The sequence below is a fragment of the Podarcis muralis genome, chromosome 2, assembly GCF_964188315.1.
Source record: "Podarcis muralis chromosome 2, rPodMur119.hap1.1, whole genome shotgun sequence".
Taxonomy (NCBI): domain Eukaryota; kingdom Metazoa; phylum Chordata; class Lepidosauria; order Squamata; family Lacertidae; genus Podarcis; species Podarcis muralis.
The window spans coordinates 90,014,702-90,040,717 of NC_135656.1; the positions used below are offsets into that span (position 1 = coordinate 90,014,702).

General features: G+C 44.8%; 1 protein-coding gene across 2 annotated transcripts in view; it reads right to left on the reverse strand.

The window, feature by feature from the left end:
* The window catches only part of GRM7 (glutamate metabotropic receptor 7), a 391,771-nt gene extending 371,298 nt beyond the window's left edge, over positions 1–20,473 (reverse strand). Inside the window, exon 1 of one of the 2 annotated variants that reach the window (XM_077925005.1) lies at positions 19,528–20,473. In XM_077925005.1, the coding sequence (XP_077781131.1) occupies positions 19,528–20,037 (510 nt within the window). In that variant the 5' untranslated portion in view covers positions 20,038–20,473. The remainder of the gene's footprint in view (positions 1–19,527) is intronic. The other variant, XM_077925006.1, reaches the window with a different exon arrangement.
* Positions 20,474–26,016: the final 5,543 nt, after the last annotated feature.

The window sequence follows — 26,016 nt, forward strand, 5'->3', positions numbered from 1 at the left end:
TGGGCGTCATGTACCAACTGCTGCTATATGCTCTGCCTTCTAATCCTACTTGCAGCTTTCCAACAAACATCTGGTTGGCCACTGTGAAAACAGGATGCTGGCCGAGATGGGACATTGGCTTGATCTGGCAGGGCTTTTCTGATGTTATTATGTTTAACTCCCATCATTGCTGGCCATTGTCTATGTTGGCTGGGGCTGAAGGGAGTTTTAGTCAAGCAACATTTGGAGGGCAGAATGCTAGCTGTCTGCTCTAAAACTTGACTAGCAATGGCTCCCCAAGGGTTAAGAAATCAAGTTTCCCTAGCCCAGGGATTTAACCTGGGACCTTCTGCAATGCACAGCATGTGTGCTGCCACAAGGCAACATTCCTTCCTTTATATAAATAACATTTGCAAACAGGTATAGCTAGGTGATTGGATACTTTTTCTGCTTTGTGACTATGTAAGCAACCTTTATAACATGGCCACCCCAAAAAGACAAAAGCTGCTGCGGGTTGCCTTTATCTAATTCAATCCATTCAGCATTAACTCTCAAGCCACAAAAGGAGCTTAGTGTGTAGGTTACATATGAACGCCGCATAAAAACACTGAGGAACAGCATTCCCCTTTGGTGCGCTGAATAAAATGCACAACTGTGGCCAGATGTCTTTGATATGCTTGAAGCTTCTTCTGAGACAGTGCCATCAATATGCCCAATGAAAGCTTTCTTTTCTTTTCTTTTCTTTTTTTAAAAGAACTACTGAAGTGTTTTGCCTTTATATTCCACGAATTCATGAAGTAGGGCACTGGAAAAAGTTTCCGGGAAAGGGCTAGATAGATGAAAATGGAACTATTAACTTGAGCAATTACAAGAGTCAATAAAAATTGGCAAAACTGGGGTTGGGGAGAGAAACACAGAAGGCTGTTGGATCCACTTGCCAATTTATTGTAAGATAGATAGGTCAGCAGCAGCTTGTTGCCATTCTATTTTACTCTGACAGGGTGGATTACTGTACAATATCAGTAAGTACCTTCTCCGCCATCTGTCTACGCAGATTGTTTAGCAGGGGAAGAAATGCTGACACCTCCCTCATGAGATCCATGCAGGAAAGATACAGCCCAAGGGCCACACGTGACTTTATCCTAATTCCACGGGTGAGGAGCCCAGAGAGAGAGAGCAGGGCGGCAGGGGGCAAAGCAAAATGGATCAATGGAGGAAGAGAAGAAGGGAGGGCACCTTCTGGAAGCAATCAGCTCAGACCTCTCGCAAGAACAATCTGTTCATCCCTTGGAGACCCACTGGGCAGGAAAGGAGTGGAAGACCGAAATATTAGTACAGTAGGAGTAGCAGTAGCAGTAGCAGTAGCAGTAGCAGTAGCAGTAGCAGTAGTAATAACAGTAATAGTATACTGCCATATACCCGCAGGTCTCAGGGTGGTTCACAACACAAAATCACAATATAAAAACACAAAATACACACAGAGGGGAAAAGTGTGCCTCATACACTTTTGCCTCTGACCTCATCCACCAACAGCATGTGGCCCCTGACTGATTACTCCTGAGCGAATGCGGCCCTTGTAAGAAAAGTGCTCCCCACTCCATTCCTGCATTAGACATGTCTTTCCCTTTTCTGAATCAAATGCCAGTTTATCTAAGCTTCCTTGGGTGTGTGGCCACATTGCCAGGAGCTATGAAACGCGAGGCTCATTGCCTCAGCCATCCCGCTGAATCATGCATATGACGCATCCAAAGTGTGGAGGAAACATATTCATAAAAAGAAAGGACTGTCTGTGCTGACTAAAGAGATAATAGTGACCAACTGTGATGTGTGTGGGTTGATAGTGATGCTTTTGGGCTGCCAACAGATTAAATGGGTTTTTGTCGGGTTGGAATGACAAGCCTGCAACAAGTGAATCTTATCCCCACCCCTCATATACTACACACTATGTCAAGGGCCTAGACCAGTCCCTATACCTCCTATGGTCTTTGTGATTATTATAATTATTCACACTAAGGTATGACTAAGGCATGCATTACGGAGGCATGAGAGATCAAGCACCACAGACAAAAGCTTCAGCATCTTAAATGCTCTTCAGTGGAGACAATTCACATGTTTAGCTGAAAGTCCTCAAACAATAAACACCAAGTTATGAAATTCAATGGTGAAGCCACCCTTGGCTGGTCCTGACTAAGGACTGGATACATGTGGAAAGTTTAAGAATATAACCCAAAATTAAAAGGGGTCAAGAAAGAAGTCAGGGGAAAAAACAACAACCACAAAATACTTGTTCTCCTTAAAAGCAACAGCAGTATTTTATCACCAGGCGCACATCCTAAAGTTTTGGAGTCTAAACGACAAAGCCAGACATTTCAAATCATCAAGGGACAAGCACAATTTGTAATATACACAATAAGAAACATTGGCAGAGAGGCATATTAAGAAAGCAACTTTTATATTGCCTCCTTCCCAATTTATGGGGTTAGTAATCATACCTGATCTACAAGAACAGCTGCTTCTCTGCGAAATGGGCAATTATTATACAAATGCTTTTAACTTAGGCCATCCATTATCAACATGCTTAAAAACATCCCTTTTCCTAATCGTAACTTCTACATTACCTCATTGTTATCTATGAAGCTAACAAAATATCGGCTCCTTTAGGCAATCAACAAGCCTTTGTTCTATGAAAACATAGGAATTTAAATTCTACTGACAGCACTATCACACTTTTCAGAAACTGCCCCTGGTTTTACCATCACAAAATATAAATCTGAGCTTGGTGGTCTGCTTTGTTCTTGTAACACCTGCTTTGTTCTTGTAACACCTGGAGCTAGCCAAGGGAACTCACTTCCTACCCCCACATTCTCTTCCCAAAGGAAAACAGGATGGTGGGAAATTATTCCTTCATGAAATCATTTGGCTTAGATTTAGTTATACACTGGAGAGGGAGCAGGCAGAATACTACCACTCATAGCAAGTAGTGGCATTTGCAGATGCACAGTGTATTTGTGCGACTTTTACTGCGAAGCCTGTCCTGATTAGGGCCTCTCCCTTATTATGTTCACAAACACTGCTTTTTAACAGGTGTGTGACAGACAGAAGTTCAGTAGGTGAAGCTCTTCTCAGCATGAAGATACAATACTGCCAGGTTTCCCAAACTTGGGTCTCCAGCTGTTTTTGGAAAACAACTCCCATCATTGCTACCTAGCAGGACCAATGGTCAGGGATGTTGGAAATTGTAGTCCAAAAAAACAGCTGGAGACCCAAGCTTGGGAAACCCTGTAAAATGGTAGCATTTACACGCCAGGGAAAGCTGCCTGCACCTCTTGTCAACTGGTGATAGCAGATGTTAAAAGTGTGGCCTGCATATGTAAAAATACAGAAGCAGTCACAATCTTGTGTTCAAAGAAAGCTCAGTGATAAAGGGGGGTAAACAGGAGAAGAATAAACACGTTTTTCTTTCTTTCATGTTGTTAGAAACACAAGTGAAATTCCTATTTTGCCCCCCTGGACTTTTGTTGCCAGGGTTTGTCTGCAACAGTGACTTAAATCGCTATTTGATCAGCAGGAATTAGCAGATCAGACTCTGAATGGCAAAGAGAGCAATATGATCACCTACTGTTGCTGCAGGAAAAAACGGCTCTAGTTCCTTCCTTGCAGAAAATCCTCATGTTCAGTCCCTTTCATCTGCAGGTAGTGCTGGGAAAGACTTCTAAAACTCTGGAGAGCTACTACCAGTCACTGTAAACAAAAAGTGGGGAACTCCGACTCTCTAGTTGTTGTTGAATTACAACTCCCATCATCCCTGATCATCAACCCTGCTAGCTGGGGCTGATGAAAGCTAGAGGGCCACAGCTTTCCCATTCCTAGTGCAAAAAACATTGAGATTGTTATGTACTGAAGTTCTCATCCTGGGCCAGCAGGGGGATGCTGTAGATAGTTTTCACTCAGGTCCACATATGCAAATAAGGGATTGAAAGTGACGTTCAGTGATTGGATAGTTACAGAAAATGGTTACAGTTGCGTTGTAGTGGAGCTCTATATAAGCAGGCTGGCTGAACCCTTCAGTTCAGTTCAGGCTTGTGAATAAACAAGAGCTGTTTGAAGAATCACTGTGTTGTCTGATATGTCCACCCACAACTTAACAGAGCTATTTGAGTTAATGTAAGTCAGCTTTTTGTGAGATATAGACACACACACACTACAACAGGCTTCTAAGAGGTAACACAAACATCAAAATATAAGCATCCACAAATAATTAAAGTGCACACTCAAACAATCCCATTAAAACAACACAGGAATTAAAACAGAAGACTCTGGTTGAGAGATTAAGGAAACGCCTGTGTAAAAAGATGCCTCTTTAAAAGCTGGCAGAATACCAATACAGGTGGGGCCTCTGTTATTTCAGCAGGGCCCACATTTGATACACCCACCTCCATAGTGGCACACACTAATAATTCCTAGGCACTTACAGAGATTAGTTCAAAGGCTGGCAATCTTAGAAGAACCACTTGCCTAGCCATTCCTCTTCCTGGTCCTCTTTCTTAATTTTCTTGCGTTTACCTGCCATGATTTAACTCCTGCAGGCCAGGCTTTGATTTTCTACCTTTTGCAAGGCACTGGCACCTCCTCCAAGTAGGACTGGCCATGTGTACATTCATCAGTTAAATTTAGAATCCTTGAATAAGAAGGCAGAACTGTTTTTATTTTATTTTAAAATCAGGTGACAAGTTACACCTGCAGAATTTCCCTTGCTACACAACTATTAAAGGTGCAGGGCACCTTTTAAACCTGGCAGTTCTACTTCCTATGATTCAGGAAAGGGGATGGAGATGGTTTTTGGAAATCAGATTCCTTTCCAGCCAGTGGACACATCAAGCTGTTTTCTTTTCCTTCCCTGAGCTTAGTCCATTATGCAAGAGTGTACCTCTAAAACAAAACACAGTGAGTTGGCTTCAATCATGGACTTGCCTCTGAATTTATGTACATTTGTACACACACACACACACACACACACACACACACAATGTGCTAGGATCTCTCTTCAGGTCACCAGAAATGTTTGTTTTCCATCAGCAACCCAGTATCAAAGCAGAAAATGGGACATTCATAAATGGATGTTGAATCTGAGCCTGACAACCCTCTAACGAAGCAACGTGACTCATGATGAATAGGAATGGGGTGGTAGGTATGATTTCTTAGACAAAATGTTCGTTTTGTCAAATGGGTAGATAGATAATGCATGATTATCAAGACTTTTATGTAATAGCTGCCTTGCTGCAGGCATTCATGCACTTCTAATATGCTGGCTTTTTCTTTGTTTTTGTTTCAGTTCCTCCATCATCTCTTGCTTCTGCAGAAAAGTTAATAGCTATAACCTCATGAATCTGTTCTCAAGTACAAGTAGGGAAACTGGGTAGAATACCTGGGCAACTCATAGAACCCGTTTGTTATGGAAAGTATTTTTTTTTAAAAAAGAAAGAGTTACTTTTATTTATTAATTTTTAAAAATCCAATTTCCCCCACTTTTCAACAAAAAAGTTTGTCAGAGTATTTTACAGTGATCAACAATAATTATGATCTCTGCCCTCAGGCCTACAATCTAAAAGACGTGGCACAAATGGATAAGGAATTGGTAGGCAGAAGGAAAAAACATAATTTGGGAATCTAACCCCCAAGAGGATAGGCTATCATCCTCTTGGTGTTCTGCTGGCAATTGAAAAGATTCCTTTTCAAATACAGTACACTTTACCATCTTTTGCTGCTAAGTGTGCCGATTGTGAGTGCTGCTCTTTCTGTCCTTTTGCTGTGGTTTTTAGTTTGATCGTTTGTTTTTTGCTTGTTGATTCACTGTTCTTCTTATGTTTGCTTTCATATTTGTAAGCTGCATTGATAAATTCCTTTAGGGAGTGGGAAAGAAGGGTATACTCTAAATAAAGGTTATCAATTACAAAGCAAGCTCTCTGCAGCTGCTCCTTCTCTAGTCAATGGACCAGGCCAGGGTGGTTCCCCGCTTCCCATGATGCTTTTCTCCGGGGACAAAACAGTAGCCTCTTAGCTGAACTTTCTGCAGAATTTCCCCCCTGTGAAACCGCTAAAAGATGAACACTGTCGGAATGCACTGTGGTGCTAGTTCACCTCCAGATCAACCTTTGCCTTACAGTGTTAAGAAATTTACCTCCTAGACTTCTAAAACATCAAATATGGTTCTGAAAGGCAATGGTGAAGTTGCAGGTGAGTCAAGACAGTTGAAACTAAATCTCCTAATTTATGAGACACGCTGGCTGAAATCCAGTGGTATCCAAAGCACCAAGCAAGGAGAGGGCTGAAAGACGGATCTTGAGAGAATGTTTTATACATCAGTGTTTCCCAACCTGTTTCTGACCTTGTTTCCTTCCTGTGCCACCCCCTGGGCATGGGCAAGGGAGCAGCTGCCCCCCAATAAGTAAAAATCAATACAAATCTGAGGTTATGCCCTCCCTAACAAAAGCCTGCCCCCCTAACAAAAATCCTGACTATGCCCATGCCCCCCTATCCTACCAGTAGAAAGGTGGGTATTTACCGTAGTTTTCCGTGTATAACACGCCACCATGTATAACACGACTCCTGTTTTTGGGGACTCCAAATAAAGAAATCCCCCATATGACCCCCCCATTTTAAACTTGAAAAAATAGGGGGGAAATATAGTCTTATACACGGAAAAATATGGCAAATGTTTTGTTTGTAAATAGAACATGTTTTATTTATAACTTTTATAATTTGTACAAAATACAATTACATAAAATGATAGGAACTTAATGAAATATTGTTGAAGCAGAAAAACAGAGAATCATAGAGCTGGAAGGGACTCCGAGGGTCATCATTCTATTGCAACCCGCCCCCCCTGCAATGTAGGAAACTCAGCTAAAGCATCCATGACAGACGGCCACCCAAACTCTGCTTAGAAACCTCCAAGGAAGGAGCGTCCAGAACCTCCCAAGGGAAATCCATCTTCCATGTATTATAAAAAGTAAACAACACTTATTTGACCCCAGTTATTTGACACAGAGGTGAAAACCTACAGATACAGTCCAAAAGGTGCACAGGGAGTTCTGTATGCATGGGAGAATTTTAAAAAGCAAGTGGTCCTCACTGGCCTGTTTCAAAAAGATCTTGTCATCAGGAGGAGCCCTGGCTGCCTAGATAAAACATTATAGTCCCACACACCCTTACCTGGGAGTAAGGCCCACTGAACTCAGGGCAGCTGTCTCCTGAGTAGACACTTAGTTATTTACTATATGCAGCTCAGCAGCACCAGACGATCCCACTCAGCTAGGCGCTGGGCTGATGCTGCTGACGGGCTCTGCGCCTTTCAGCAACATCCAAAGGCTCTGATACATTAGATGCTGGAGTGGATTGCACCCTGCGCCTTGCGGAGTCAGTCCCACCAGGCCCAACACTACTGGTGGCAGCAACAAGCAGTTCCGGCTCGCCCAGTCCTACCCATTGCCACTGCACTTGCCTAACCTGGGGGTTCGGGATCGTGGGCTTTGCTGGTCAAAGCAGAGCCTCAGGGATTGCTCTCTCCTGCCAGAAACAAACCAGGACTGCTCCTAGAAAACACACAGTGGTGAAAAGGAGCGTGGGCTGCTCCCTTACCTACTTGTGATTGGCCAAGCAGATAGCCAGCCAAGCAGGATTTATATATATATATATATATATTGATCCCCCCTCCCGTCACTTCTCACTTTTCTGTGTGGCCCCCTAGCCTTGTGTTGTGCCCCCCACTTATGCAATTTTCACCTGCAACCCCTTTGGAATATCCTGAGGGGGCCCCAGGGGGGCCATATGTCCCCTGGTTGGGGAACACTGCTCTACAGGAGCTTTGTAGACTAGCAGACTATTGGAGTCCCAGAGGAGGTGCTCTTCTCAGAATCCTTCATTGTGTTAGTACACTACTAGAGTTCATAATATGGAGAGTTTTTTGAACTATACAAGAGCCCCTGGGGCACTGGTATCCAGGAAGTTCTTTTGACCTAAGTCAGGAACTCTTTTGTGTATATCACTACCCAGTCTTCATTTACTCTATTATAAAGTGTTTCTGGATATCACAATCAATTAAGAAAAGAATGACTTATTAATCTTGTGTGCTGGATATTAAAAGCAGTGATTTAACTGCAGGCTTCAGATGGGGAAAAAATTGTGAGAACAAAGTGGAAATGAATTTTACCTTGCCATTTATCAACATAATTCAATTCATTTCACCCTAACTAGCAGGCTGGTGTCACATGTAGACTGTATCCTACTGGGTGCAAGGTTATGCTTCAAAGTTGTGGTGCCCATGCAGGGAACATGGAACACTTCTGTTATGCAGAATCAGGATTCAAAATGACCTCAACAAATTGGAGAACTGGGCCCAAACTAACAAAATGAGTTTCAATAGGAACAAACGTAAGGCAGGAGGAACCTGCTGCACAAAGAGCAGCTTGCCAATAGTACATGTGAAAAGGATCTAGGAGTCTTAGTGGACCACAGGTTTAACATGAGTCAACAGTGTGATGCAGCAGCAAAAAAAGCTAATGCTGTTCTAGGCTGCATCAACAGAAGTCTAGTGTCCTGATCAAGGGAAGTAATAGTACCACTCTGTTCTGCCTTGGTCAGACCACCAATTCTGGGCACCACGGTTTAAGAAGGATGTTGACAAGCTGGAACGTGTGCAGAGGAGGGCAACCAAGATGATCACAGGTCTGGAAGCCAAGCTTTATGAGGAACAGTTGAGGATGTTTAGCCTGGATAAGAGGAGACTGAGAGGAGATATGATAGTCATCATCCAGTATCTCAAGGGCTGTCACATGGAAGATGGAGAAAGCTTGTTTCAGTTAACAGAAAGGAGATTCTGGCTTAACATCAGGAAGAACTTTCTAACAGTAAGATCTGTGACAGTGGAAAGGTCTCCCTCAGGAGTTTGTGGACTCTCCTTTTTGGAGGTTTTTAAGCAGAGGTTGAATGGCCATCTGTCTTGAATGCTTTAGTTGAGATTCCTGCATTGCAGGGGATTGGAATAGATGACCTTGGGGATCCCTTCCAACTCTATGATTCCTGTGAATGGACAGACACTGGCCACAGTGGTCAAGAACGTCCATCTAAGGGTCAGAACATCCATCTAGGGGTCAGCACACCTGCACTGCAGTGTGTTCTGCTGCCGTCACAGAAATCAGAGTGGGAATATATTCATTCCATGCCACTTTGTACAATATACTTTCCCCTGGAACTCATATGCATGAGAATGGTCAAATAGAGAATGTTTAATTTTTGTGTGTGAGGCTGTGGCTAATGAGACAGGAGCAGAAAAGCCAGTAGAAAGCAGGCAACTGTCCCATCACGAGTAGTTGGATAGAGGCTCTTTTCCTTTGTGACCTGACCCCAAGCGAGCTCCACATCTACTGAGTCACATCACTGCTGCAAGGAAGCTCATGACATATGCTCACATTGAGTCCTCACCCTTCTCTCTCCTCTCTTCTCCCCAGCCCCTGCCCCACAGGGCATTTACCATCACACAGAGAGAAACACCTGGTAAATTTTTAAACTTGCAAATTGGTAAAAGGAGGGTCATAGTCGAGTGGAGAAGTTCAAGTTGTAAATGGAAGTCAAGTTGCAATGTATTATATGTAAGTTACCCAGAGATGGTTTTTATTCGGCATGAAATAAGTTGAAGTAGTAGTAGTAGTAATGTAACATTAAATAATACTTATTAATTATAGTGTATTGCATGCAGGAGTTCCCAGTTAAGTCACAGGAATCTTCAAGAACAACCAAAAAAGTTCCTGTCTGAAAACCTGTAGAGATGCTGTAGACTAACAATAAATTAGTGTGGACAATACTGAGTTGTAATGCTAAATGAACAAATCGTCTGACTCCGTATGCAGCCCATTCCCATGTTCCATTTAGAGCCAGCAAAATTCAAAGCATGCTAATAAAGAAAGACACAGCCCATGTTTTTCACGGGCTTCTCTAAGACTTAATTACATTTTATAGGACTTTTAATGTGCAAAATGTTTTAATCCATATCTCATTATAAAGCATTATCAGTCACAAGAACGCAATGAAGTGGGCAATTATTATCACCGTTTCAGTGACTGGACTGAGGATGGATGATAGTGAATTGCTCAAGATGTTCCACTCGAGGACTCTGGGCCAGCTGCAAGAATCTTTAGGCTCAAGAGTGAATACCCAAGTTCAGAGATTTGCTATGGAGAAATGGTGGTCATAATACTGGTAGGCACATTTGCATTTGATTCACCGCTGATGTATTTTGCATTCAAAGCAAGTGCAGAAAGTCTTGCAGGTACAGGCACTGAGTGAGTGGGAATTTCATCCCATATTGGTTACTGAAATACTACTGAATGGACTTGAAGATGCTTTTCTGGTGGTAGTTTCCTCCCCTGCTGTGAACTGGCATGCCCATCTTGCCACCACTTTTTTCTGCAGAGCTCCTATGCATGATTTATCCGTGGTCGTACAGGCAGAAATTCAACAGGTGTATTTTTGGCATAATGAAGATGCTGTGATGGGAAACACCTGGGGCAATAATGCAGTGATTAAAAGTGCAGGAACTCTGCCTCCCCCTCTCCCACAACATGGTAACCCTCCTATGCTATGGTGTCCCTATTTTCCAGGGACATCCCTGATTTAGAGAAGCGGTCCCAGTTTCTGATTTGATCCCAGAATATCCCACTTTTCCTTAGGATGTCCCAATTTTCATTGGAGAAATGTTGGGGGTTGCGAGTTTTCTGACTCCTCAAGCCGTCTGAAGGCAATCCTGTAGAGGGAAGTTTTTTAAAATGTTTAATGTTTTATAATTTTTTATATATGTTGGAAGCTGCCCAGAGTGGTTGGGGCAACCCAGTAAGATTGGGGGGGGGGGGCTATAAAGAGTAAAATTATCATTATGGAATGGGACATCCCTATTTTCATTACAGAAATGTTGAAGGTACATTGGGGACCCAAGTTTGAGAAAGGGTGGTAGACTTTGCACTCATGTGAAACATTTGCTTGGATGTGACACAGGAAACTTCAGAAGATAGCAGCAAACAAGGACTGATGTTCTATAAGCAGGAGTTGTAAATGAAGTCCCCTATTGTGGCCATGAAGGGTCTCAATTAAGGGAAAGAGGGGAAAGTAGGAGATATGCTGGAAAACCTAAAAACAAAAGTGAAATTATGGCCCAAAGCAGGGTGTTAGTGGAGAAAGGTATGCTTCTGGGAAGGGAAGAGTGAAATCTTACAGAGCCTGCCAGTTCCCCTGGGCATTCTGGTAAACGCTTCCAGCTGAAGGATTCACAGATAAAACTGCCCTAATGTAACTTTGAATTTGCTGCTAGATTCTTTGGGATATTTTGCAATGTAATAGTAAGCTTAAAACTAATCATCTGAATTCTTTCATGGCGACCCTTTTGTTTCTCTTCTGCCACCTCTGCAGCTGAATCTTGAGAAGAAAACCGATTTGTAATTTAAAAAGTCTTTGCAACTCAAAGTCTGATTTCAAACAGAAGCTTTCCAAGGCCTAGTTAGGCTTGCTGAATCAGCACACTGGACACCTGCAAGCCTCAATGGATCTGTGACAATGCCTGTGTTAATTCCTGCTGGTCTGAATGGAAGGTGAGAAACCAGCACAATTAGGTTAATGACACAACAACAATAACAACAACCTGTTACATCTTTCTTTTTTTATAGCCCCTCCCCCCACTTCTGGGCTAGTACGCAGTTGATGTGCTACCTACACAGTAAAGGCAACCCCCATTTTAGGCATGACCAATATGTGTGCAATCACACACATGTGCCGAACCCAGAAGTGACCCAGAAACATCATGAATGGCATCACTAAAAGGGTGGGGGTGGGGGTGGAATAGGACAGAGCAGAGCGGGAGCAGAATGAGGAGGCAATGCTTCCGTTTTCTTCCTTTGTGATTTTAAATTGCAATGTCTTATGCTTACAAACAGTAAACGGAACTTAAGAATTCTGCACTCGGTGTCAGTTCCTGCGCTTTCGTGACTCAGCAAGAGATTACACACAGTTCTGTTCTAGTCGGAACACTTGATAGCTGATTAGAAATTGCTCACACTTTAGCTGTAGTGTAGTATGAGCAATGATCAGGACTCCCGGCTTCTGCTTGAATAGGCCATCATTTCCAAGTGTTAGGTAGGGTGGCCAGGTTGGACGAGGCTCCCAGACTTTTAATAAAGACGTTGAGGCTGGTTCAATGAGTGTTGATTGCTGTATAGCAGTGCTGCAGCTGTTAGAAAAGCACCCCACACTTATTTCTTAAAGTCATCCCTTTACTTGCAGTCACCCTAGTCTTGAGAAGAGAATCTCACTTACGGAGTTTACATCTGGGAATCTTTAGTTTCTGGTAGCTTCTGGGCAAATAATACTGAGGGCCAGCAATCACATTCCAGGATACATATTTCTTTATAAGTATTTATAAACCACACACATACACACACACACACACACTGTCAAACATGAAGCCAAATACAGAGTCTGCCTCTTGAGATCATGTAACCCCATTATACTGCTGGGAATATCTGGTTCTCAAAGTAGATGGCTATTGTTTTGTCTCCTGCCTGTCACTTTCAGTTCATTTCTCCAACCAGATGTTAGCCACTGGGGGAAGGGGAAACTTTTCTCATCCAGTCTTTGACAAGAAAGCTGGCTTTACTTTCCTTCTTCCATGGTGTCTGAGGGCAAGAGTTTGTTTACTAAGTCTACCATCTTATACTCGCTTTCCTGGGAGTACATGTCTACAGAACTGTTATATGAGATGCTATGTAGGCCTCTTATGCTTTCATGACCAAATGACCGTGCTTACAAAAGCCAAATTCTTTTCTATCACTTTCTTCCTGATTGTCCAGGATATTCATACACCTCCAGTGCTCTGATTGTATTATGCTTCTCAAATGGCTTTAATTATATGCTTCATCTCTCTCAATAATATGACAAAATTCATCATATTCCTATCCCCAGGACACTCTCCATTGTCACTCATTGAGATTAATTAGCATATTGCTATAAATAGAAATAACACCATCTGATATGGTGCGGTTTGTAGGATGGATCAGTGCCTCCAAGTGAAACCAATTTTTAGAGAAGAAAACTCAGAACGTATTGTCTGCAGGTTTATCCTATTAGCATGGTGCCATCTCAAGTGTAATCAATATTACTTTCATAAAAATTAATATAGTACAGAGCCAAGAAAACAAAGAGGATGGGAGCTGGGAAAGGAGAAGTCTCCAGATCATAATCTCCATTCAGTGAGCAAAAACGGAGAGTAACAGGGAGGGGCCCAAATGAGCAAATGTGCAAGTTCCCTAGTAGCAGTCGTAGGTGTGTGGAGAAACCATCTAGGACAACTCTCTGTGGACAAGTTGCCCCACAGCTAGAGAATGGGAAAAGCCCTTTGACAGTTTATACAGTCTTTGCCATTCCCAGTTCGAGTCCAACCAGCCTTTTGGAAAGAGCTTTCTGTTCATTGGGTCCTCATTAACAAGTATTCCTTATCATCCTGAAGGCTAGTTTCCAAGGAGGTCAGTTTTATATTATCAGCTTCTCTTTAATCAATTGTAACATGTAGTGGGACAACGTGCACAGGCCATGGGGAGGAGAGGTTTATCTTTTCCCTCCCCAGCTGTGATCTAGACAAAAATCCTGCCCCTCTGCAGCTATGGGGCTTGAGGGGGCAGGAATTCCCATGTACACCAACAGCAATTTATTGTCTACGGCCCATAGGCATGAAAGGAGGGGGCTGGGTTTTGTTGGAACTGCCTGCACCCAAACCAAAGAGGGTAGGCACACACTACACATTCAGAATAGGCTTGGCCCCACTGAAAGGCCCTGTGCTTGAAATTACATGTACCGGTAAGTTTTACCTGTGGTGTTTTACCTGTACTGGCTTATTTACACAGGTAGCACACAGACCTGTTTCCCACAACAGGCTTAGTGAGACTACGCAAAAATAGAGGCCCCAAGAGAAACGCTTGCAGCTGTTTTGCTGCTCCCAAAGCCTTTCTTCTGCCAGGCTAAACTAAGCCAGACTTTGGTGTAGTGAGTCATCTGACTTGTGGTCAAACCATCTCCTCTCTAACTGAGCTGCAGCAAAGAACATATAGTATTCAAAAGGACCCGAGAGGAGCAAAGCAACTCTCCCAACATCCATCCATAATCCATAATCTCACTGAGCCATAGTTTGGCTTACCATGTCATGCAGACTAGGCCACATTAAACTTTGCAGGCTGTAAGTCACAAACCTATATAATGCCTATAATGATATTTATTGACATATACATTTCCAGATGTTTTCATTCCGCAAAGCCTATCTGATAATGATCCTGTTCTGATGTAATGGAAAACCACAATCTACTGTTATGTGAAAGTTTGTGTGGAGGGAAAGTATGTACCTCAGGTTAAGAACTTAATTCATTCTGGAGCTCTGTTCTTAAACTGAAACTGTTCTTAACCTGAGGTACCACTTTAGCTAATGGGGCTTTCCACTGCTGCTGCGCCACCGCCACGCTATTTCTGTTCTCATCCTGAAGCAAAGTTTCTGCATTAGTGGGGTCTGTAACCTGAAACGTCTGTAACCTGAGGTACCACTGTATAGTGAGTGTGAGTATGTGTGTGTAAACTGTATGGGAATTGTATGGGTATCTGAAGAAGTGTGCATGCACCTGAAAGCTTATACGCAGAACAAACTTCGTTGGTCTCTAAGGTGCTACTGGGCAATTTTTTATTTATTTTGACTGTGTCACACCAACACGGCTACCTACCTGAGTCTAGAATGTATGGGAATTGTATGTGTACACATAGACATTGGCCATGCTCACCACTAGCATTTGGCCCTCAGAGGGGTGGCTGATTGTCAGTGTAGCCCTCAAGCTAGAAAAAGTTAACCACAGCTGGTTTAAACAAGCCACAGTTCTCTGAAGGAGGACATAATAGTTACTATGCAAATTCAGGCAAGAGCGCATAAGGGAGCAAATCATGTGATACATTTGTCAGAGTTATATTCTGAGGATGTTGCCAACTTGCCTCAGCAAACTGCTGTATGTTAACAATTCTTCCACCGCTTCCTGAGCTACAAGGTGAGCATTGGCAGAGAACCATCCAACAAACTGAACCAACAACAGCAACAGACAACCATGCAAATATACGTTTCTTGCATTACTCCAAAATATTTCTAAAGTGCCCTGGTCACTTAGGGCTCCTGGCTTCTCTACATCTGACAACAACAAGGCTAAAGATTTTTTAGGCAGGCAAATGAAAAAAGCTCTTCTTCAGTAAAATGGGAAATGTATCTCTGCGGGCCCCCATAGATATTTGTCCTCCAACATACAACTTTGCCTAACTGAAATAAAAAATGCTCTGTATTCTGTTTATGTGCATCATAATGAACTTTTCTAATGGAAAATAATAATTTGAATTGATCCCAAGCCTGCAAGCAACATAGTACTACAAAATACATCAGGGGGGGTAGTCAAAGCCTTCATGTGAATAAATAGCCATCTTTCCCAAGTGGCAATGAATCCTACAGCATCAGTTCCCCTGGGAAATATGATATTAGTTCCCTCTTAATTATAGCAATGTCCCATGTATAAATGTGGGATTCTTTTGTGTATATAGTATAATCCAAAATGATGGGGGAGGCTGTTTGGTTTTGCGCTTTTTAAAATCACTATCTGAGAAATATGAATATTTTTGAAGAGCGAGATCTTAACAGATTTGCGAGGAGAGACAGATCGTTTGCGGAGCACGGAAAGTAATATATCATTTGCTTGATTCTGAAAGAATGCTGTGTTTAGCCCTATTGCAGTGGTGAATAAACTCAAGACGCTTTTGTCTTTTAGCTCTCTCCATCCATACTTACCCTCATCACCATCATTTTTATTGCAAAGCTCTGTAAGTCAGGCCAGTATCATAACCCCTGCATTGCAGATGGGGGAACTGAGGTAGAGTAGTTTGCCTAAAGACTCAGACAAGTTCATGGCAGAGGAGGAGACTTGAACTGGGGGCTTCCACACTTGCACATGAGTAAGCCACCCCTCTATAGTGTATTTGGCTAAAACCAAAGTGGATTTGAAGCACATGGGCACATATGCTGAAGGCCCAGGAAGAAATGTGGTAAGCATGACACGTTGTTCTTCTACCCTAACCTGTTGCACATCCAGAGCAACACAGTACTCTAATAGTAGTGCTACATTTCCTCTCTTGTCTGCAGTCAATTTCCAGAGACCTTTTCAAAGAGGCAGCTGTGTCGGGGATGAAGAATGTGACTCTTGAGCAGTACATGAAGAGGAATGATGGGATATGAACCTCATTGTAGTAATGCACACCTGTAAAATATTCGTATTCAGAACAGCAGTTTCTGGCAGGGTGGCGGCAGCAGAGTGATGACATAATGAGATCAGGGGACGTCGAAGACGTGTGTGTGTCTTAATTTATTGTGCAGAGACAAGTTTTACTCTTGCCTTCCTGACATGCTATATAAGATCAACATACTGGAAATACAGCAGACATTTCATGATTGCATAGATGAAACAGAAGATTGAAGGGAGGAACTGCTGTAGGAAGGAAATGTCTCTGTAAAAGTATGCCTGGACCCTGAGATCCAGCACTGAGGGCCTTCTGATGGTTCCCTCACTGTAAGAAGTGAAGCTACAAGGGGGAAAGGCAGAGGGCCTTCTCAGTAGTGGCACCCAGCATGTGGAACAAATCAGATATCAAGGAGGTGTGGAACTATATAACCTTATCTGAAGGAGTTTGCTGTCCTCACCCCGTCCCGCCCCCGCCCCCACCCTCGACCCCATTATTGAATGGCTATGATTAACATATATTTCTGTCGCAGATCTTTACATGTGGGACACAACTCAGCCACCTAGAAAAATATTTTGCCCTTTCTGTGCCCGTGCCCCTCCTATTTTTTTCTACTGCTACCACTGTTCCAACTGCCTTTAAAAAAGTGTCATTAGGTTTCAAATGAAAAAATCCTGCCTGTTACAAAAAATGAAATACTAATATTCAAAACACCCACATCTTATAGAACAACTAGGAGACCCACCCTTTCGCAAGAAGGACCCTGGTGTGGCTGCTGGTGGCTTTGTCACTCCCTGCAGAAGTGACGATAATTGGGAAGCAGCAGCTGAGCTTCCCAAGTTGGCAGCTCTCAAGTTGTAAAGCTCCGCTCTGAACGAGCAAGCTCTTCCTGGAGAGATGCCCGCAAAGCTCAGATGCCAGAAGCGACGGGAAAGCCGGCTGAGCCCTCCCATCCTCCACCTCCTGGCTTGGGGAAAACGGAAGAAAGAAGGAAGATCCAGGAACCCGACATCCTTGGGCAGTGGCAGCAGCACCTGGTGCGGAGCCACGGAGCCCAGAGGCAAGACCGGATCACCACCAGATTTCTCCCTCCTCTCACCGCCCCCAGTCTAGGCGAGAGCAGAGCAGGCGGAGCAGGGCGATCGCCGCCTCAGGAAACGCAGCCCAGGAAAGGCAGCCCAGCTGGGGGAACGAGGGGTGGGGAATCCGCGCTGGACCAAAGGCGCCAAACGAGGACAAGTGGCGGAGCCTAACTTCACGCTGCGAGCCACAAGTTGAGGCGTCGCTCCGCTCCGGGCAACCCAGCCCAGCCTGTCCTTCCCCCTCGCTCTCAGCAGCAAAAGCCGCCTGCTCCCTCTCTGCGCTCCGCCTTCCACGGAACAGTTGCCGTTTGCCAATTAGACGCGGAATTACCGGGTGTTGCGAGGGCGGACGGCGGAGAAGTGCCCCGACTCTGTGTGCCGGGGAGCTCTTTTTCTTCCCCTCCCTATAACACACAAGTGCTTCTTATATCCAAGATGGAATCATCTGGAGTTTCAATTTACAAATCAGCTATTGCAAACACACACACAAACGCACACACACTTTCCAAGGTAGAAGTATCCCCTATCCGAATTGCAAAAATGCCTTTGCTGTAGGTTAATTTATTCTCTCTCTCTCTCTCTCTCTCTCTCTCTCTCTCTCTCTCTCTCTCTTGAGAAGGACATTGACTGCTAGAGTCAGGATTGTGCTCTGTCTCCCGCCTTTCCCAGGGAGATTGTAGGCAGCTTGGAAACGGGGGGTGGTTTGGGTGGTTTGTTTTGTTTTTTAGTGGGATGGGCTTTAACTCGGAAGCGCAACTTGGGCTAGAAAGGGGACGCGCGCGCTGTCAGCGCAATTGCTGGACACGGACCCGTCGAAACCGCAGTTTGATATCCGAAGGGGCAAGGGGAGCTTCAGTTTATAGGAGCGAGCCAAGAGAAATGCATGAAAAATAAAAACCAGCGCACATGGGGGCAAAGCACTGCAGCAACACAGGCGCGCGCGCACACCGCAAACCATCGCCAGCACCAATCTTTTAATCCGGTTTTCACCGCCATCTCTCACAACTCGAGGGAGGAATGAAAGGCTCCGGGCATTCGCAGTTGGGGAAAGAAGGGGGATATCTCCCTACAGCAGGAGCACTCATGCGCACGCTGATTCAGATGCCGAAATGGACTAGCCAGCCAGATAAACTGACCTGTTGTCCAGGTTGATGGGAACGGTTGGATTGAAGGAGTTGGGTTCCATACAAGATCCCTTTCCAAATCGATCTTATCTAGTCATCGGCTCCGACTTTGTATTCTACCCTCTCGGGTAGGCAAAGATTATACCCATATAGAAATTGTCCTAGCACACCCAGCAAAAGGAGAGAGAAAGAGAGTGTCACAGAAACAGATACACATACTCTTGGAAAGGATGGGAATTTAAACCAGAACAGAAATCAATGAAGAAGAAGACCGAGCTGAATACGGATTTCAATGCCGCCACCACGCGGTGCCCCTGTTTTGCCTCCTATTAACCAGCAGGGTTATTCCTCCAGCCCCAAAGCCGAAAAGTGGCGGCTGGCTTCCTCGCGGATCGGTGGAAGCTGCCCCCTCCTCACCCACAGCTCGCCTCTTTCTAGCACTGAACCGAGAGCTTGGCGGGGAACCGGTTGCCTTTAGCCAAGCCATATTTCACTCTAATGCAAACCCATTGAAATCATCGCCTTGCGTCTCCCCCCTCCGTCGTCTTGATTCACTGATTGATTCTTGAAAATGGGATCATAAATCCAGAGAGTGTCAGGAGAAAAATCCCGAGGATACGTGCTGGAAGGGAGGGCGCCTCTGATTTCCAAGGAGGGAAGAGGCGGCTGGGAAAAGAGAGATGGGAGCGCTGGGAAAGGCAAAGAGCCGAGCAGCCAACTCCCCCGGGGGATGGGAGCGTGTGAACTGCCTGCAGGAGGGAAGTGGGATGGGGTGGATTATCTAAGGCTGGGCATCCTGGTCCTAAGGAAGCCCTCGAGTCTAGTGATCCTACAGCACAGTGCCAAGTTGGTTGGTTTCCATTGCTGGGGCTGCTCTCTGCCATGCCCGCGGCTGGCGCTCTCCTTCAGCACCACTCCCTGCCAGCCCGCGTGCCAGGGCTCTCTGGCCATTTCTGGCGCCAACAACCTGATGCTGGAGCCTCCGCGGAGCGCCCTACCTGGAAGAGCCTCAAGATGTTGGCCACCATGATGGAGACGGAGCTGCCCGACGCCCCGATGACGCCCACCACTTTCTCCGGCTTGACGAAGACCGGCGGCTCCCCGTTGGTGCACCTCACGTCGGAGGTGTCCTTCTGGATGAGCGCCTGCACGAAGGTGAGCGACTGCTCCAGCGCGTACGTATCCCTGGAGCAGGTGTCCAAGATCCTGGCGCCCAGGGTGACGTTGGGCAAGAGCTCGGGGTCGCTGTTGATCTGGTCCAGGGCGTAGAGCATGGCCTCCAGGCGGTGGATGCCGTTCTCCTTCTTGATGTCCCCGCACGGCACGCCGGTGGGGCCCTTGGCGTGGACGGGGAAGAGGCCGCCCAGGGTGATGTCGCCCTCCAGGCGGATGGAGTGCGGGGCGTACATCTCCTGGCCTTGCGCCACCGCCGACAACAGGAACTCCAGCAGGCACCAGGGCAACTTCATCAAAGTCAGCAGCTGCCACAGCCTCCCCAGCTGGAGCATGGTGGACACCCAGGCTACCACGAGCAGGAAGGAGGGTACGCCGCTGTTCCAGCAGCTGCCAGCCAGCCAGCCAGCCAGCCGGGGGTCCCGGCGCCTCCTGCCGCGAGCAAGTGAGGATTCCCCCGAGGGGCGGGCCAGGGCGGGTCTGGCAGGGTGGGGAGGTCCAGCTCCGGGATGCTGCCGTCGGCGCGCTGCTTCCCGACCGCGCTCGCCTGCCTGCCTGGGCTCGCTACTGGGCGAAAGAGAGACTGGGCTGCCGCTTTAAATGCTCGGTCGGCTCCTCTCCGCCTCCCGCTCGCGCTCTGCCCACCTCCTTCTCCTCCTCCTACTCCCAGGCTTGCCTGCCTGCCTGCTCTCCCTGCGCGTCATTACGCAGAGATGCGGGCGGAGGGAATCGTCGGCGAGGCGAGGCGGAGAGGCCGCGGGGAAGAAGGGATGGCGAGCCTCTCGCAGACAAGGAGCATCCTCAGCTCGGCGGAGACAGTCGACGTCTCCTGCCTGCCTTGAGTCTCTCTCCTTCGGGTCCTTTCTGTTGCCTATGCCGAGAGCCTTTTCGCAGCTCTCCCTCGGTTCGTTCTCCATCCTCTTGCGGATGCGTCCTGCGCTGGTGGATTTCAAATGCTCTGGGACGAGGAGGCTCCTCTGTACAGTGGCTTGTAGAAAAACGCTCGCAAGTCGCTGGAGACTGATTCCAAAGCACAAACTCTTTCAAATCGTAAGCTCTCTGGGGTGGAGATCCCAGTTCTTCGATGTAACCAGTTCCTTGCTTGAAATTTAGGTGTGCGGTGTGCTACACGTACAAAGGGGTGCGTATATTAATGTGAAGAGGCAACTATCTGAACGTATCTTGTATATTTTAAATAGTTTCATTAATTTAACTGTTGCATGACCTAGCGGTCTTCTGAACCCTAGATTGTAGGGTGAGTTCTGACCAATTCCTTTTTGATAACAGAAATATTTCTATCCTATTTGATTAAAACTCTGCAAATACAAGACTAGAACGTAAATAGTGCCAGTAATAATGTTTCACCAAGTTAGGATACGTGGCAGGTAAATGCAAGGATTGTAAAATAAAAATAAAAATAAAAACCGCAGGAATTACAACAATGTGGAGATGTTTCATGAATCCCAACCTTAAGAACAGCATCCTTTGAGAGGAGCTCAGGTATTTTATTTTTCACTTCAGAGAGAAGGAAAAGGTAGGTTGGCCAGGCTAGAGCTGGGCAGCTTGTTTCCAGTGCAGTGCAGAGGAAAAACGGATTTCAGGTAACCTGGTCCAGAGTTGTTTAGGGCAGGTTTGGTGTGGCTGGGCTGCCAGTGCAGATCCCTGAGGATATTTCCCCTATAAGGAGCACCTCTCACAGCTCTGGATGAGGCATTTCGCACCCACTGTAGCCCCTGGACCCTAGCTTCAAGGAAATCCCCATGTAGTGCAAAAAAGCAAGACTCTAAACTTGACAATGTGTTGCAGTGGCCCAATTGTCACTGTTCAGAAAGATGTGCAGTTGGCGCAGCAATCGTAGTTAGTGATAGGTGCTCTTTGTGACCAAGGCCAGCTGGAGCTCAATGGACAAATGATGGTTCGAAGAGCACCCCTGCTCTTCCAGAGGGAGTGCAACTCAGTCTAGAACAAGCAAATTTCCCAGTTCTCAAATCTGTGACCCGCTCACCCACAGTGTTTCTGTCTAAGTAGGATTCAGCTTCAGTCTACTGGTTCTCATACACTCTACCACTGCATCAGTGTGACTGAGGCCTGCCTCATGCATGCAATTGCAGAAACAGGTGCCCATTCAGTCAAACAGATGCTCTACCCCTCCAGTCCTACAGAAGAGCTTGGGAAGAGCATCCCATTTAAACCCAGAATCTTACAGAACTGAAAGAGTTGATCTTCATTCTTGGAAACCACAGTTCTTTTCTGAAGCTCTCTTTTGCCTTTAAACAAATTATGACCCCCTGCTTCACTAAAGAGACAAATTTGGAGTCTATTTTATCTGCCAAAAGCCAAGGGAAGCACAGCTTATAGGCATAAGACACCTGGCTCTGGGTATTCCAGACCTGATACAAGATGCTCAGAGTTGAATGAAAAAATAAACAAATGAAGTAGGTCAGAACAGGACAGCCTCAGCGAACTTTGACTGTGCCATCTGTGCAAAGATTCTACATTCCTTTGCTGACACTGTGGCATGTGGAACAAATTTAACTGCCCTCCGCACAGCATTCAAGAGAAAGGGGAGTAGAAGGAGCAAGGTGAAGGAGTACCTACCCAAGCCTATTTGATTTGATTTTTTCTGTCAATTTCAATATGTCATTTCTAGTCCAATGCTGCTGTGAAACCTCCTTTTCTCTCCCCCGCTCCCTCCCACTTTCAAAGCACAGTGTTTTCTTGGAGCTAGCTGAAAGACAACTACAGCCATGTGGAATGAGATAATGACATTGCAGTTGAACCAACTACAGCTAGGGCTGAGGAGTGCTCAAAAATAGCACTCTGTGTAACATGGATCTGTTGAGAAGACTCATCAGAAATGTTTGCCTTTCTGCACCTGAACAGCAGCCTATAGAACAGTTCACATGCTTTGAGAATCAACCCTGAAGACCTCTTACCTACATTAAAACGTTCTGATTATATTCTCTATCTCCTGGCTAAATATCAGCTGTTCTAAATAGATTTTGTCAGGCCTTGATATCATTTGCTCAAGGAAAGAAGGAAGGAAGGAAGGAAGGAAGGAAGGAAGGAAGGAAGGAGGCAATATCATTGTGCACCAACAAACAAGTGCATTCCGACATCACAAGATCAACCCAGAGATGCTCAGTGTTTAGCTAGAAGGCTTGACCTGGTTCTGAGGTGTCTGAAAGATGCCCAGAGGCATCATGGCAGCTTTTACAGGCATTTCCAGCATAGTACCAGGCACAAAGAATAGGGATAATTTGATAGAACCAGCAGATGTAGGGCAGGCTCTATAAAGAAACCCTAATGGATACACAGAAGTTGTTTGCAATAACATTTCTCTATTAGCCTGCTTTCTTTTCAGTAACAAATGCCTAAAAGAGGCATAAATGATGTCTGTGAAGAGGAGGGCTCCGTTCAAACACACAGATAAAATGGAGGAGCCTGCCAATATTATTTGATGAGTTTTAATATTACTTTGTAGTGTGTGTCCTTTGAGGGGCTTGTTCAGTGTGTGTGTGTGTGTGTGTGTGTGTGTGTGTGATGTGAGATGGAGCTATTCTATTTTGAATTTAACCTTGCTGTTTTGTCCATTCTCCATCTTTGGGTATATAAAGCCAAGAGGCAGATTAATGGCCTCATAATGCTCTTTAATTACTCCTGTCCTATTTACAAATAAGGCAGTTTAAACAATGGGTTCCTTCACCCCCACCTTTTTGATGTGAATTTATGAGTAAAATAGGGATTCCAATCTCTTTTAATGGCTCAGTAGAGTCCCCTACCAGGAGTCTTAATGTAAATGAGAAGATGGAGTGCTCTCTGCCTCACCCCCCACCTCTCCTTGGGAGTTATATCCTGAACTTTATATCAAAAGGAGTTCCAAACCAGCTCACAACCAATAGTAATGGTAACAAAAAATGTAAAATAACGTTACCATTTCAACAGCTGCATTGTAAAAGTAACTCAGATCAGAGGGCATCTTTGGAAAAACACATTCATCTAGAGAGGGGATCAGCCATTTTTGCCAGAGCAGATAATAAGGCCCTGCTCTCCCCGTTCACTTAGAAAGCAGGGGAACACAGAACAGAGCATCCTTTGATAACTGCAGTGCTGAGCTGTTTCCTCAAGCAACTTCTAATACGGTTTGCACAAGTTCAACTATACCAAAATAGCATTCCATTCGCCATACGTGTGTCAAATTCTCATAGATAAAATCTGCCCTAATGGTGGAAGGAGCAGCATTTACAAAACGCCTGCTACAAGAAGCTTTGCATTGTTGTGTTGAGACCCACAAAGTATGTGGCTGATTGCACATACGAAATAAACCCAAGTATGGAAGTTCTCTTGAATGAAATTAACGTGGATTGCAAAGAAATCATCTTTTGTATTGACTAAAGGCCATAGACAATGATTTGCCTCTGCTGCACCCCCCCCCCATAAAAAGGTAGCTCAGAGGAGGTAACTCCAAGTCCTCTTTCAATTTATGTATAGGAGAAAAGTATTGGGCGCAACATTGGGTGTAAAGTAAAGAAAGCACTATTGATAGCAGCTTGGATAGTCATAACCAAAACCTGGATAAGCTGTAACTTCCCAAAGGCCAGTGGTTAAGGAAAGTGTGGGATTCCATGGTCGTGAACAAAATTACTTGTAAGAAAGAATCTGAACACTCCAGATATTCCAACAAAATTGATGGTCATCTATACTGGAATTTGAAGAAAATGGATAAAATGATAGCTATGAACATTCTTAGCATGCTACAATATGGCAATGTTTGCTATATGACATGATTTGGCTGATGTATGATTTAAGCAAAATTTTGTAATTTTAAAATTAAAACAAACAAACAAATAAATAAAAATACAATAATTCTGGCCTTGTATTAGTCACTGCTCCAAGGGGTCATGGGACCAAATACAGTGGTGGAGAGTATCCAGTTTTCAGTGTTGCTGGTCACTGTTTTGTCTTTTATCTGCCACTTTGAGTAACATTTGCTAAAGGAACTCTATGAGATCACTTTCTTGGTCTGCTTTGGCAGGAAGCTGCAACGCTACATCCTTCCTGCCTGGGCATCTCTCCCATGCCTCCAAGCTGACCACATGTATGTACACCATTTTGAACTTAGATTTTGTACTTTTGTAACTTAGATTGTAGTTATAAACCTGCCTTTATTTTGCTACTGTACCTGTAAATACTACTTCTTCACAAAAGAATGTGTGTGTGTGTGTGATTGTTATTTTTAAGAAGGAGAAAATGATACCAGAGAAAATCTAGTCTGTCTTAAAGCATCCTGGATTATTGTTTCTAAAAGATTAAATCAACATTGCCTTAGCTTCCAAGTTTAAAACTGCAAAGGATGGTACTCTGCCATGGGTGTAGCCAGGATTTAGAGAGGGGCAGGACTTTTGTTAGTGGGGCAGAACTGACATGACTGGTCCGTTAGTTAAGTATTTCTATTGCTTTACTTGATCTAGGGGGGCAGCTGCCCTCCGCCCCCTCTTGGCTACGCCCATTTACTCTACTGATCTCAATCACATGAGTAAGGAATGTATAATAACTAAATAATATATCCACTCCTAGCACAAAAATCCATTCCTACAGGAACTTTTGAACATAAGAACATAATAGGAGACTTGTTGAATTGGGTCAAAGGCTCACCTACTCCAACATCCTGTTGTGATTCCCAGCAGTGGATATCCAGAGGCATATTGTCTGCAACAGTGGACTAGAACATAGAGACATGGAAGTGACACAAAAAACCTGGCAAGGGGGGGTATACTGTGTGTTGCATGGAGACAGTAGTTTGATTGCTGGGCAGCAGTGGGGCCCTCTCACACTTCTATGACTGTGCTTACAGAAGCTTCTTTTTTTTTTGGTATTGCACTGCACAGGGAAGAAGCTGCCGTTACCACTCCCAGGTCTTGTCTTGCTAACCTTTCAATAGGCTTAGCTGATCATGGAAGCCTCATTTTCTACTCTTTCAAATCATCATGAAACCTGCTTTCCTGCCTAGGGCTAGTTCATGCAAGCATGTACATCACTTGGTGACTCAGCACTTGATGACTTGCAGCAGAATGTGTGACTGACTCTATTGAAAAACACTGTGCATGAAATATGGAAGTTTCACCTGCAGTGTCTGGTCTGTAATGGCTCATCTACAGATGCAAGTCATCATCACCTGATTCTGTGGACATCAAGTGATATGTATACATGCATGTGAATTAGTCTCAAATGCATAGCTGTCAACCTGCAGATTTGAAAATAAGGGACCAGCAGCCTCGAAAATAAGGGACCAGCAGCCAAAATAAGGGATTTTA